The sequence below is a fragment of the Zerene cesonia genome, chromosome 1 (genome assembly GCF_012273895.1).
Source record: "Zerene cesonia ecotype Mississippi chromosome 1, Zerene_cesonia_1.1, whole genome shotgun sequence".
NCBI classification, from domain to species: domain Eukaryota; kingdom Metazoa; phylum Arthropoda; class Insecta; order Lepidoptera; family Pieridae; genus Zerene; species Zerene cesonia.
Window position 1 is genome coordinate 7738718 of NC_052102.1, and position 12807 is coordinate 7751524.

The 12807-nt window shown below is 32.2% G+C and overlaps 2 protein-coding genes across 2 annotated transcripts; one reads left to right on the plus strand and one right to left on the minus strand.

The window, feature by feature from the left end:
- Nucleotides 1-3581: 3581 nt before the first annotated feature.
- Nucleotides 3582-7968, plus strand: LOC119840750 (putative defense protein Hdd11). Its single transcript, XM_038367482.1, has 5 exons — nucleotides 3582-3701; nucleotides 4251-4422; nucleotides 4938-5108; nucleotides 7493-7593; nucleotides 7866-7968. The coding sequence occupies exons 2-5, from the start codon at nucleotides 4264-4266 to the stop codon at nucleotides 7936-7938; spliced, it is 504 nt and encodes a 167-aa protein (XP_038223410.1). The 5' UTR covers nucleotides 3582-3701; nucleotides 4251-4263; the 3' UTR covers nucleotides 7939-7968.
- LOC119840743 (MKRN2 opposite strand protein) lies at nucleotides 7901-10758 on the minus strand. Its single transcript, XM_038367471.1, has 4 exons — nucleotides 10431-10758; nucleotides 10273-10350; nucleotides 9970-10177; nucleotides 7901-9785 (listed from the first exon to the last, which is right to left on the minus strand). Exons 1-4 carry the CDS (start codon nucleotides 10553-10555, stop codon nucleotides 9552-9554), a joined length of 645 nt encoding a protein of 214 aa, XP_038223399.1. The 5' UTR covers nucleotides 10556-10758; the 3' UTR covers nucleotides 7901-9551.
- Between the last annotated feature and the right edge of the window lie 2049 nt (nucleotides 10759-12807).

Consider the following 12807-nt stretch of genomic DNA (forward strand, 5'->3'; position numbering starts at 1 on the left):
TAGATTACATTACCAAACCCTGTTATATGTTTATACTTTATAGCTATTTAAACTATTATTTACATTATCTAAATTACAGTACGGTACTACTATACATAGGTGTTAGGTGTAGGATTATACCATGATGGTCCAAGACGATGCTCTTAGCTGTTACAGGGAGCGCCGTGGCGCCCCTAATACGGCGGCGACCGTGTGCTTACAAACCCTGCATTATAGGATAAGCCGCGCCTGAAGAAACGAAAGAAGAATCATGTATATATATTACATATAAGTAAAACCTTTAAATGTAAGTGTCGTCTGCCGACCGCTTCAAACCAAAAAGAGAACTAGAGATGGTCCATGTATAAAATATAATAAAAAATGGGTATAGGTAATTTAATAAAATTGTTTCTATTACAAAATATAACAAATGAGAGACGAGAACTCATACACCTTGGCGTATGTGTCAATTTACACATTTTCCTAAAGGAAACAAGTATATTATGAAAATTTAGTCATTATTTTCCATAATAACCAAATAATTATATACTGCAAATTTATTTTATTTTTTTTTTTATTTTCGACCAGGTTGTGCCCAACCGTGCTAAACGCAGAGATTTCAAACGCTTAACATATTATACTCGTATTATGTATGTCAGAAGGGCTACTCCAGCATCTGTGGTCGATCGCTCCTTTGAGAAAAATTAGTGTAGTTACTATGGATTTTATACTTTTACGTGCATCACGCGAGAGAAGCGACATGTTCCAGCTAGTCTTGCAATGGGCTTCCTACTGAAGCTCTTGCTCGACTCCCACGCTAATTTTCGAATAAATATTTACGAGATTCAAATTCAAATTCATTTATTTGTTAAGTAATATTTAGGTAAAATTTATGTACAATACATTCAAATAATGGATACCAAAATCTCTCTTCATTTTTCAGGTACCATATGGAAGGTATTAATTGGTTATTCTATGATGGTTGATATTATTTGCCGAATCATGCCAACTAGCATTAGGCTCGCGACGTAAGCATGATAGTATAATTTTGTTAAATTCTACCCAGAATACTTAAATTGGGATGTTAGTAGCAAGTACACGTTAAAAATTAAACAATTCCTACAAACACATGTTTATTTCTCTAATCTCTAACGCAACATAGACGTACTAATGGGTTACTTCTGACGCACATCTCATAAATTACCAATACCTTATTTTTCTTGTAAAGTGGACATAGTAACTTAAGTTTAAGGATACTGGAAAAGTATCCTCCTTTTTTATTGCCTTTAAATTTAATGTATCTAGTGTATAACAACTATTTAACAGGAAAATTATTTTCCTCGTGCATTCTACATCGCAATAGTTATGTGTTTACAAAAAAAATACCCTCGCTACTCAATTTGAAGGTAGAGTTTGCTTGTAGGTAGGTAGTTTAACTTGTATTTTTGTTATTATCTGTATTATTAAATGTATTAAAAAAACTTTGGTTAAAAATATGTATAAACAGGTATTAATAAAATTCCGAAAAAATTTAAAAATTACGTACAGCTAGCTGAAGTCCATGGCTTCACTCGCGTAATACTTGCGCAAAAGGTACCCTATATGCGATACATAATCCATCTATGTACCAGCTAATTTTGTCTTAAAGAGTAACAAACATTCATACATTCTTACAAAATTTCGCGTTTATAATATTAGTAGGATAGCTTATCCGACAATCTAGGTACATGAGAGCGAATTTAAATTATGCTACAAAAAAAAAAGAATAAAATGAATGGAAAAAAAGAAACTGATGGAAAATAGTACTTGAATGATGCTCTACAACCAATTAAATAGTAAGCATTTAAAGTGCACAAGTGGCGTACGATTTTTGTTATCAGACTTATCACTGTCCATATTATAAACCTGCGAATCCCTTGTATGCGACCTTAGAATATAAATGGTACCTATATTCATCATAAGGTATAGGTATATATGTAATAACTTAGAGTTAAAAGCAAAAGGAAGGTTAAAGTTAATCCAACGTATAACCTTTAGGTTTAAGTTTATTTAGATTTCTTAGGTTATGAAAAGTTAAAGGAATTATAAAAGTGTAAAAAATATATGATAGAAGTCGATAATTTCTTTAAAAATATAGTAAACAAGGACCTGTAAGAAAATCTGTGATTCAAATTTAAACTTGGAATACTGTCGCTTAAGAACCACAGTTCTTGGCATTATTGTTATATACACACTGGCTGCGCCCCGCGGTTTCACCCGCGTAAGTCCGTATCCCGTAGGTTTATTGGGATAAAAAGTTGCCTATATGAAATTCCGGTTGTCCAGCTATCTACGTACCAAATTTCATTGCAACCGGTTCAGTAGTTTTTGCGCGAAAGAGCAACAAACACAAACACATCCTTACAAACTTTCGCATTTATAATATTAAGTAGGACTAGCTGCGCCTCGTGAAACCGTCGGGTGAAACCGTCACCTGCGTAAGTCCTTATCCCGTAGGAATATCGGGATAAAAAGTTGCCTATTATATGTTATTCCAGGTATCTGTCTACGTACCGAATTTCATTGAAATCGGTTCAGTAGATTTTGTGTGAAAGAGTAAAAAACACACACATATCCTGATAAACTTTTGCATTTATAATATTAGTAGGAAGTAGGATTATAGTAGGAGTAGGATTCCTTATGGAGAATTAAAATGTATTATTGACATGATTTTAATAGAGTTACTACATAATTTTTTTTTTGTTTTGAAAGAATAGAATATTCTTTCAAAAAAATTTCTCATTTATAAAAGCATTTCAATGTTATAAAAACTAAAAATTAAATTAGAGTTACTACAGTTTCTTGCCTGCTGTTTCAGAATTGATCAGACTGACAAGGAAATTAAAATAGTTTGTAATATGTATCTATTACCTACGACAACGTCCTAATTTATAAGGCAATCAAGTTAACGGCCTACAACGAAATTCTAAGTGTATTGGTAAATAATATAAATCCAAAAACATTGGCCAAGGACAAGGCTACCATAAAAATTAACATTATTGCCTGTTAGACGAAAATAAAGCAAGTATCATTACTTATATATAATATTTATATTATGTTTATTGCATTGCGTAAAACCTGAGTTTTCTAATTGGGTGCATTAGAAAACTCAGGTATTGCTTTGTGTAATATTGAGATGTCGCATCGTTGCTTACATACATTGTACCTAAGTATTGTAGGTATATCTTCAAATAGATATCTCTTTAAATTTAACAAATGCATTAAAAACTGAATGTTACATTTATTGAGAATTGTTCAATACAAATTTATTATTGCTAGTTGTATGTTTAGCACTGATGATTGGTTATAATCAGAACTTAAATCCACAACATTTACTAGTATACAGTTAATATGCAAAAGAAAAATTTATGCAATATATTATTATTTATAAATATATTAGCTTCGTAATTCGCACACAAGCCAAGAAGAGGCTTAATATAAAATCATAAATAACTAGGGATAAAAGTTGCAAAAATAAATTATAGTATGAACACTAAGCTCTCGCACATCTTATAGGAGATTACGGGGGAAAAACTGGATTTTTTATGAATAGTGTCAGTATGAGTATTGTTTGTGGTTTTGCCCTTCCAAGTCCAACTAAGAGCCGATATATAGCTTAAAAGTTGCGAGGTCGCTACGTTCTTACCATTCACGCATTGACGCGCGCAAGAATAAGTTTAAAGGTAAAAAAATACGTTTTTAAAATCACCATTAAATCCTCATTTGTTCTTTAACAAATAAGTGTAATCATTATTCATAATGCATTATTACAATCTAAATGTTTTGTTTAGTTGATGCCTCGTTATTATTATTTCGTTATATGTAAAGCATTATTTGAAATAAGTTTATATTTTTACAAAATTTATGTGACAAAGGTGCATTTGCTATTATGGAGTATTTACATTGTTAATTATTTTAATATCTTTTCAAAGAGTTTTTGATTTGAGTTTCTTTGATCGAGATGAAATAAATTGTGTTAATCGAATGGTTCGTTACTATCAAATTAATTCAAAAAATCTATAAAACCGAGTACAGCTGTCACCTATAATTATTTTAATTTAATATATTAAGCAATCAGATGTGTTTCATAACACAACCTGTATAGTATTGCAAGAACTGTAGGATTGAAGAAGTAAGGACCATGACCCCCTTTCGTGCACAATTTCGAGACGAACTCTAACTTAACTAATAAATCACACACATATAACATATTATATACTTTATACCTACAGAATATCTGTCAAGATGATGGTCACGTATATTTGTTTGGCTTTGGCGCTTGTGATGGGCGCAAACGCGTACTCCGCCGGTGCACCGGAAAGTGCTTGCCAGGACATGATACCGAGGCATCCAGTAGACCCACAGAAGAGACCAGCTCCCTACACTATTACTACCAGTACTAAGGTAAGACAAGTGTTAGTCAATATGTATGTATTAATTGAATAATTTATAATACTAAGTTTAAACTTTGTTTTTTTATGAAAGGTAGATAATATTTAAATTTTTTCCGATCTGACCGATTTAGATTAAAGTGCTTTATTGTAGCAACAACTTTCAATAAAAGTATCTTTTTTACACATTTTTAAATTTAAATTTTGTATTAATTAAAGTTAATTTTTGAAGAATTTTTATATATTTATTAACTAGCTTTTGCCCGCGGCTTCGTACGCGTTAATTTCGGAATAGTTAATTAGATTTCCTCTTGAATTACTTTATTTATTAAACAAACCGCATCAAAATCATTTGCGCAGTTTTAAAGATTTAAGCACACATAGGCACAGAGAAAACTACTTGGATTTTTACTATGTAATGATTATTATTTCCTTCAATGCAACCAGATAATAAAACCACTACAAAAACATAAGCATCTACCCGTTTTTTAATTTCCTCTTATATTATGTTATTATATTATCACACAGGTCGTCAAAGCCGGTACACCCATGCAAGTAACAATATCTGGCAAATCTCCCTCCGATACCATCCGTGGTATAATGCTGCAGGCGAGGGCCAGTAATGATAAACCCGTTGGTACCTTCACTGTTGAAGCCAACGACCCTCTCGCACGACTCATGAAGTGCGATAACAACGGGGTAAGTAAATGGGCATTGCAATAATAATAACTAATTAAAAAAATAGATTTTAACATAAGAGGTTAGGGTACAGAAACGGTTGAATCGCTATTGAGCGCTCTCTCAGATAACCACAAAGCAGCGGAAGAGCTGCGAAGTAGGTGTCGTTCAAAAAGAGAAAAATGGCAGTTGAATTTGTATCTAGTTAGTTATAACGAAAATATCTAGTTATAGAGATTTTTTAATTAAGTATATCAATCAGCTTATTATAAAATTATCACCTCTTACAAAAATACGCATATATGCGTACATAACTAGTGTCCATTAGGTTGATGAAATTCATGTTTTCTAAATCTTATTTTAGCATAGCCTATGACAACTAACGTTTGACTGCTGATAAGAATCCTATTCAAGTTTCCTTTTGAACGGTAATTTTTCTTTGTTTTCTCAATTAGTCACGTTAATAATTCAAATAATTATTCAAGCATTAGTTACTGAATTATTGGGTAATCAAAATACCTGATAAGTTTTCATAGGCTTCCTGTACTTACTTATTATTTTCCAACTTGTATAAGAAGGTATATATAATATTATAAATTATAAAGAACATATAAACACTGAACTTTATCAGTTTTATTGTGTACTAGCTGCGCCCCGCGGTTTCACCCGCGTAAGTACGTATCCCGTAGGAATATCGGGATGAAAAATTGCCTATGTGTTATTCCAGTTGTCCATCTGTCTACGTAGCAAATTTCATTGTAATCGGTTCAGTAGTTTTTGCGTGAAAGAGCAACAAACAAACACACACACATCCTTACAAACTTTCGCATTTACAATATTAGTAGTTAGTATTAGTGGGATTATTTTAAGTATATGTAAATAAATCTTACAACTACTCGCACTCTCCCTCTTTTTATAAATTCAATTCAAGACTATCAAATTCTATTACCGAGAAAGTAAACGTAAGGTGAAATTAAATAAACTAACCCCAAATTACGTGGCCTTCATAGCACTACTAGGTAGTATATTATTGTATATTTGTTTTGTATTGTATAAAATATTAGCACCAGTAACATAACTGAACTCAGGAAAGGAACTATAGGCTTATAAAGCAAGGTCAAGATCGCAGGACTTATGTGACAGGGTTATGCAGCATAAATTTATTTACTTCCTTTAAAATATGTAATGGTTATTTTTCGCTAATGAATTAACGAATAAGTACCAAGTTGATGTCTATGTAGGAATTTTAATATTTCAGCAGGATCTTGTGTTGATCTTATCAACATTTCGCAAAGCTGTATTGAAAAAACATCGTAAAAATCAAGAAAAAATTTAACATAAAGTTAAAAAATGATAGAGACATCTTATATCTAATTTATATGCATGCTCTACATATTCTGATAATTCAAATATTATTTCAAATTTTTTGTTCTTATCGATTTAATGTTAACCTACATAAAAAAAAATAATAATATTTGGCAATAGTTTTTTTTTAGTAGGTGAGTGTTTGCCATTTTATTACGTAGAATTCACCGCTATTGTTGAGAGGCCTTGGGCCTCAACAGACCACATTCACCAAAACGTATTTCAGTGCTGCAGCAAATTGCTTCAAAGTTATAATTTACCTAAGTACCTAATGTTAAATTGAAAGGTACCGGATTCATGGAATTGAAGAAAATATAATATTATATTATGTCGCCGTAAGATTGCAAAAACCGTTCGACAGATTAAAAACGAACTCGCTATATTTCAAACAGTCGAATATTGGAAATCCGGGATGTCGTTCCTCGTTAGTATAGGTATCATGCGAAATTATCGCAGTTGTGTATTAGGTATGTCAATAATTCAAGTTAGATAATTAAATCTATTATCCAACCAAATTGTATATTTTATATAGCGGACTGTAAGAAATAAAGTCAAGTGACACCATAGTTACCTACTTACTTATGTTATATGTATAGTCCAGTATAGAAGGTATTATATTTTCTATGGTATATGTAACGTATGCGTATGCACACACCGCCACAGCATATTGCAATTAGCTACGAAGATTTTATTTGATTTTTCCTATTACAGTACGAGAAGATATTTTAGTATACGGCTAATTTATTTACGTATTAATTAACATTTAACATTAAATGATTTAAAGCAGTTCGCACGTAGTCTATAAAACAAAGAGATGCGCATATTTTGCATAAACAAAGTTTGTAAAGTTACAAACACACGCAATGTAATTAGTCCCAAGAAACATTCGGGTCAATGCAATAAAGCATCATGTAGACACTGGATTAGCGTTTTATTAATTTGCTTTGATTCTACGTTACAATCATCAATCATTGCTAGCGTACTATCATTTCAGTAAAGTGTAATGACTACTTAATGCCTATATGTAATTGTTATTGCAGGACACAATCACCCACAAAAAACACGATGCTAAGGACGACAAACAGACTGTCACCTTCACCTGGACTCCCCCGAAAACTCTTAATGACGTTATCAAGTTCAGGTAAATAGAACTATGATTACTAAAAAGTAATAGCGCTCTGAGGTAACTCTTCTGGTGGATCCAGGGCGTATCATGAGGGTCACAAATGGGTTGATTTTTTTTTATTTATTTTGGCTAAACAGCGGAAAGATCTTTTCCTATGCTATTTTTCTTTTCGCGTCATAGCGTCATAGCGTCATACGTCATATTAACTTTTAAGAAGTTTTTTTCCACAGAGCCTATGACTGTCTATGTATGGATTATTTTAACATTTTGCTATTCGTTTCTTTTAGGGCTACTATCGCTCTCAATGGCGCTGTCTTCTGGGTTGGCCTAGAATCTGCACCAGTTAAAGTTGCCGCCTAATTATACACACACCGTAGATTAATTTTACCTCAAAACTGTATTATTAATGTATTTGTGTAATATTATTAATGTAACTAGATTATTTTATGCATAAAATAAACATTAAAAGGTCACAAGGTGTTTCAATGAAACTACATCAAGTATGAACAAATATTTTATTCCTATCATAGCACCTAGAAAATTTGCCTTAAAAATCCATTATTTCAATTCTCGATTTAACTGTAGGAACATCCCGCCAGCTTAGTTGAGCACTTAATGTAAGGGCAAGATACAAATAATTCGAGTTAAACAATTAATTTGAGCAAGTAAGTCTCAACTACAGCTACGGGCGTATTATGAGAACCATCGAGATTAGAATAGGACAATATCACTTACAACACTTATTAAACGTAATTCGAAGACTGAGTATTAGACAAGATTCATAGACACATTAAATATATCTAAATTTTAGTCCCAAATGTGGCAGTATGCATAATGCAGAAAGTTTTGGGACTTAACCCCTCACATACAACAGGATAGAAATTGTTTTGTGCAATATCACTACAGCGTATCAATTTCCATTAATACTCACACAAAAAAATCAGTAGGCCAAGTTTACTATAAAAACACTTGCAAACAATTTCTACCCTGTGGTCCAGCTAACATAAATTCTACAAGACAGATATCACTACATAATTACAAGCTATTCCAGTAAAAATACTACAAAAACTGCTTATCAAAATCTCTCATACAATCATAACCATACCACATTGAACATTACCATTTGACTCTCACTAGATGATAGCAAAATTGTAGATATCTCACACATTACATCAAATAGTACTGTTTTATATTGGAAGATTGTGGATTAATAAAAGATCTGAACTATTTAGTTCTCAACTTATAAGTGGATAGTGTTGAGATAATAAAAAAAGTCCAATAAGTGGGATTACACATTAAGATCACTTTTAAACCTATTAATTTGAAAGGAAGAATGATAGTGCAATAAATACAATAAGTTTGTCCAGCAACTACAGAAATGTACAGTTTTAAGTATTATTTGTAAAAGGATCTAAAACACTAATTGACTACATGACAATTCCCTTAAGCATGGCTATAATGTGAATTATGAGTATCTTTATTGAATATATGAATGATAAATTTTAATTGTGATAAAATAGTTATATGAAATGTATTAATGGAGTAATTAGAAGATTGACAGTGAAATTTGCTTTGACAAGTACACTAATTTATAATTACATTAATAAATGTGTTTTGATAGAAATATAAATGAAATTTTGCTTATATCATTGTTCGGATGGAATGATCGATTTGAAATTAAATACAAAAAACAATTCACTGACATAAAACACTAACACAGCCTTATATAGACCTCTACATAACATCTTCAAACCTACCATAAATATTTATTATAAGTTATTTTTAGTAATTAATAAAAATATAATGCACATTGAAAATAACATTTAAATATAATAATATAGTAAGTAATAAATTACATTAAGCTTTCCTTTGGGTAAATTAAATGCACAGTATTTCACGGCCCTTAAATCTAATTTCAATCACAGTTAATACTGAAAATCATAATAAATACATAAAAAAAACTCATAAAGCTATCATTGGTTCTGTATAAAGTAGCTTTGTCTCTTGAGCTGTCTGTATAGAGATATGTATTTCCCAGCAGCTGATGTCCGTGGCACAACATACTGTTTACAAAACAGCTTTGGATCTTGGGCCTTTTCAGAGAGCTCACCACAATCTAGAGCTCTCAAAAATGCCAGCACAAAAGTAAAGCAATTGTGACGTTCTTCATTATATCTCTCAGGTTCCCAGAGAGGGCTTGAGCTCACCTGTAAATTGTACAGATTTTGTGAGTTGGAATACTACTAGATATATTTTTCAATGAATGACCTCCGCTTTTTTGAATCATTTACATGCATTTACAGTTCAATAAATATTGGATAAGCGATAACAATAAGAAAAAAAATAATCAGGATAGAAAGTGTAAGTTAATAACTTTTTAAAAATCCATACCTTGATGAGGATACCATCCCAAATTTCATTCCAAAGTTCATCAAATTGCTCTAATAGCAAACATTGGTCCCAGTCTGAACTTGTGTCACATTGACTCCACTTTTTGGTCAAGGGATCAACACCCCTTATCCCCTCTTCACTGAATTCAATAACACTCCCTTGGGAGTTAGTCACCCCGATATGTAAATCCTTAGAATTATAGTAGTCACTGAAACAATGCCATTTGTTACGCATCATAAGGGATGTGACTCATTTTCTTAGTAATGAGAAATAACAATTGTGTTCACATTGAAGATAACTTACTTGAGGAAGTCCCCGTGGGTCGGCTTCATAATTATAGCTCGTGGATGCTGAGAAGCTTTTACAAAAGGATAGGGCACTCTGAAAAATATAGAGTGATAAGTAACGAAACACTTCCAGTACTAACACCATATATTTCCGAATAATTCTATCATACATACCTAAAGGGTAACAGATTATAGTCATATCTGTCGAGTGTTTGATGACAAACAGGGCATTTCTCAGGAATAATGGTGCAAAAAACTTTATGATCACAATGGTGGAAACAAAGGATTCCCGGATCCATTTTTGCAACTGAATTAAATTAGTTTTTTCACATAAAGAAAATATATTATTGAAAGAAAATGAATCCTACTAAAATGAACAATTGTAATGTTAAAGTGATGTAAGTAAAAAGGCCTAACTACACTGACAAAGCAAAATTCTAATGAGAACGAAAGCAAAACTATTGTTCAATGGCAATGCTCAGTTGCTCAACCTTCAGATTTCAAGTACCTTCCACCTCTTGACGTTTCGGGCTTACGTTTAGAAATAAGTAACACTAACAGCTGATAAAAGTTGTGTTCATTCATAGTTTATATGCATAATATTAATAACGAATACAATTATTAATACACTATACAGTAAATAAATATATTTTATTATTTAACATTCATATTGAAATAAAAGGGTTCCTTAAGAACCATTTTTTGTATGTACAAAAAATTTGTACCCCATCGAAGGACTTTTGGAATCAAAATGAATTTAATCGATAGGATGTATATGTCCACAATAATTTTTGTTAGGACGCCTATAGTTTTAAATAATTTTCTAAAATTTTCAAAAAAAACTGTAGCTGTTATTTCTGCACTAATTATCGTTACGTCAATATTTGTCTACAGGTTTTCCTTTTATAAAATTATATTATTCATTTTTTTTTTGCGCTCAACGCCCTTATGTGTAAACTATCTTAATTTTTTCAGTGGTTAAATGTAACGACAGAGTCTAGATTCCTTAATCTGTGGTCTCTTCGCTTCTATACAACCGAGCGGCGTCTGGTCGCCGCGGTGCAGTGCTGCCAACTTGGGGGTTGATCGTCGCACCACTTCACTCGAATTTAAATCCAATTCGATGCCTGTACAGACGACGTTTGTATGAAGAAGTTTGACGATATAGATTTGAAGGAAATCTTATATCTTTAAACGAGCAATTCTTGTATATATAATTGGAATCTCGGAATCGGCTCCAACGATTTTCATGAAATTTTTTATTCGTGTTTTATATACTTACTTTTTTAACAAATAGGAGGCATTTGAGTAGTCCCAATTCATTATGACTCTTCCTGACATCTATTGGCGAATAATAATAATATTTTTTGGCGAATAATTAAGTTTTTAAAACACAATTTATAAAAAACAAAAAAAAAACCGAGCAAAGCTCGGTCATCCAGGTACTTTTATTTTAAATTAATTACCTACAATAAAAATTATTTGTTAGTAAATGCATAATTACATACTTACAATACAAAGGTTCTTGTTTTATCCCAAGGGGATCAAAATCCGTTGCGTAGTTTCAGCGTGATTGACGGACAAATATCCAAACAAACAAACTTTCACATTTATAATATTAGTGTGATTTGATGTGATTGTAGAGATAGAGCGAACTTCCACAAATATTAAGTATATTTTTAAACAATACAATAAAATGTATTTCTTTAACGTAAGCGTAATTATCCAATGAATAAAAAAATTGTGATAATTTTTTCTTTATAACCGACCGAAAAAAGAAGTTTCTCCGATTTGTATGTATATGCATTTCTTTTTCCTTTATGAAATAAATCTTGATTATTTCATAGAATGTTATTTTGGCGATAGGACTAGAGGCGCCGCCTGAGTACCTCCTCGACCTACTCTTCCAAAAGGATTAAAGGGAGTGAGGACGATTGGAGTTCCGACATGATAAGGTACTGTTCCAATTTAGTTTGCCTTATAATTTTCTATTAGTTTATGTATTTGCACCTCACGATAGGTCTCGATCTCCCGTTGCATTTTCGTCAAAAAAGTATCATTTCTGCTCATATTATTTCTGAATAAATAGAAACAAGTTTGTTTGTAAATAAGAGAATCAAACAAGATAAAAGAAACATAGCCAGTGGTTTACCTGATGATAAGAGATCAGCAGTGCCTATGAATGTCTGCTGAAGTAGGGCCTCTGCAGATAAAGGATAAGGAAAGGGATGATTACGGGAATAATAGAATTGACTGGAAAGGAAAAAACATGAGGCACCGGCTCCGCCATCCGCATTTATATGTCACTATTTCATGCACATCTGTAAATCTATGATGGTTGTTGAACGAAATTGTTTATTTTCACAGCGCAATGGGACCTGCCGGGATAGTTATCAGTATCTACGGTGAAGATGTCATGGCACTGGACAGTGCCTTGGCATTGTCGCGACTGACTGGCCTTCAGGCGACCGACGTATTTGCAGCACCGGCTGATACCTTCATGTAGGGACGTGCAGTAAATAAGGCTCCACTCAACATGGGAGCTAAATGC

Excerpts from the sequence above, each read along its gene's own strand:
- LOC119840750 (XM_038367482.1), top strand. The coding sequence starts at position 4,264 with ATGATGGTCACGTATATTTGTTTGGCTTTGGCGCTTGTGATGGGCGCA. Across the intron at positions 4,423-4,937 it reads CTATTACTACCAGTACTAAG|GTCGTCAAAGCCGGTACACC; the intron begins GTAAGACAAGTG and ends ATTATCACACAG. Across the intron at positions 5,109-7,492 it reads TGAAGTGCGATAACAACGGG|GACACAATCACCCACAAAAA; the intron begins GTAAGTAAATGG and ends TTGTTATTGCAG.
- LOC119840743 (XM_038367471.1), bottom strand. The coding sequence starts at position 10,555 with ATGGATCCGGGAATCCTTTGTTTCCACCATTGTGATCATAAAGTTTTT. Across the intron at positions 10,178-10,272 it reads ACCCACGGGGACTTCCTCAA|TGACTACTATAATTCTAAGG; the intron begins GTAAGTTATCTT and ends GCATTGTTTCAG. Across the intron at positions 9,786-9,969 it reads GGGATGGTATCCTCATCAAG|GTGAGCTCAAGCCCTCTCTG; the intron begins GTATGGATTTTT and ends TACAATTTACAG.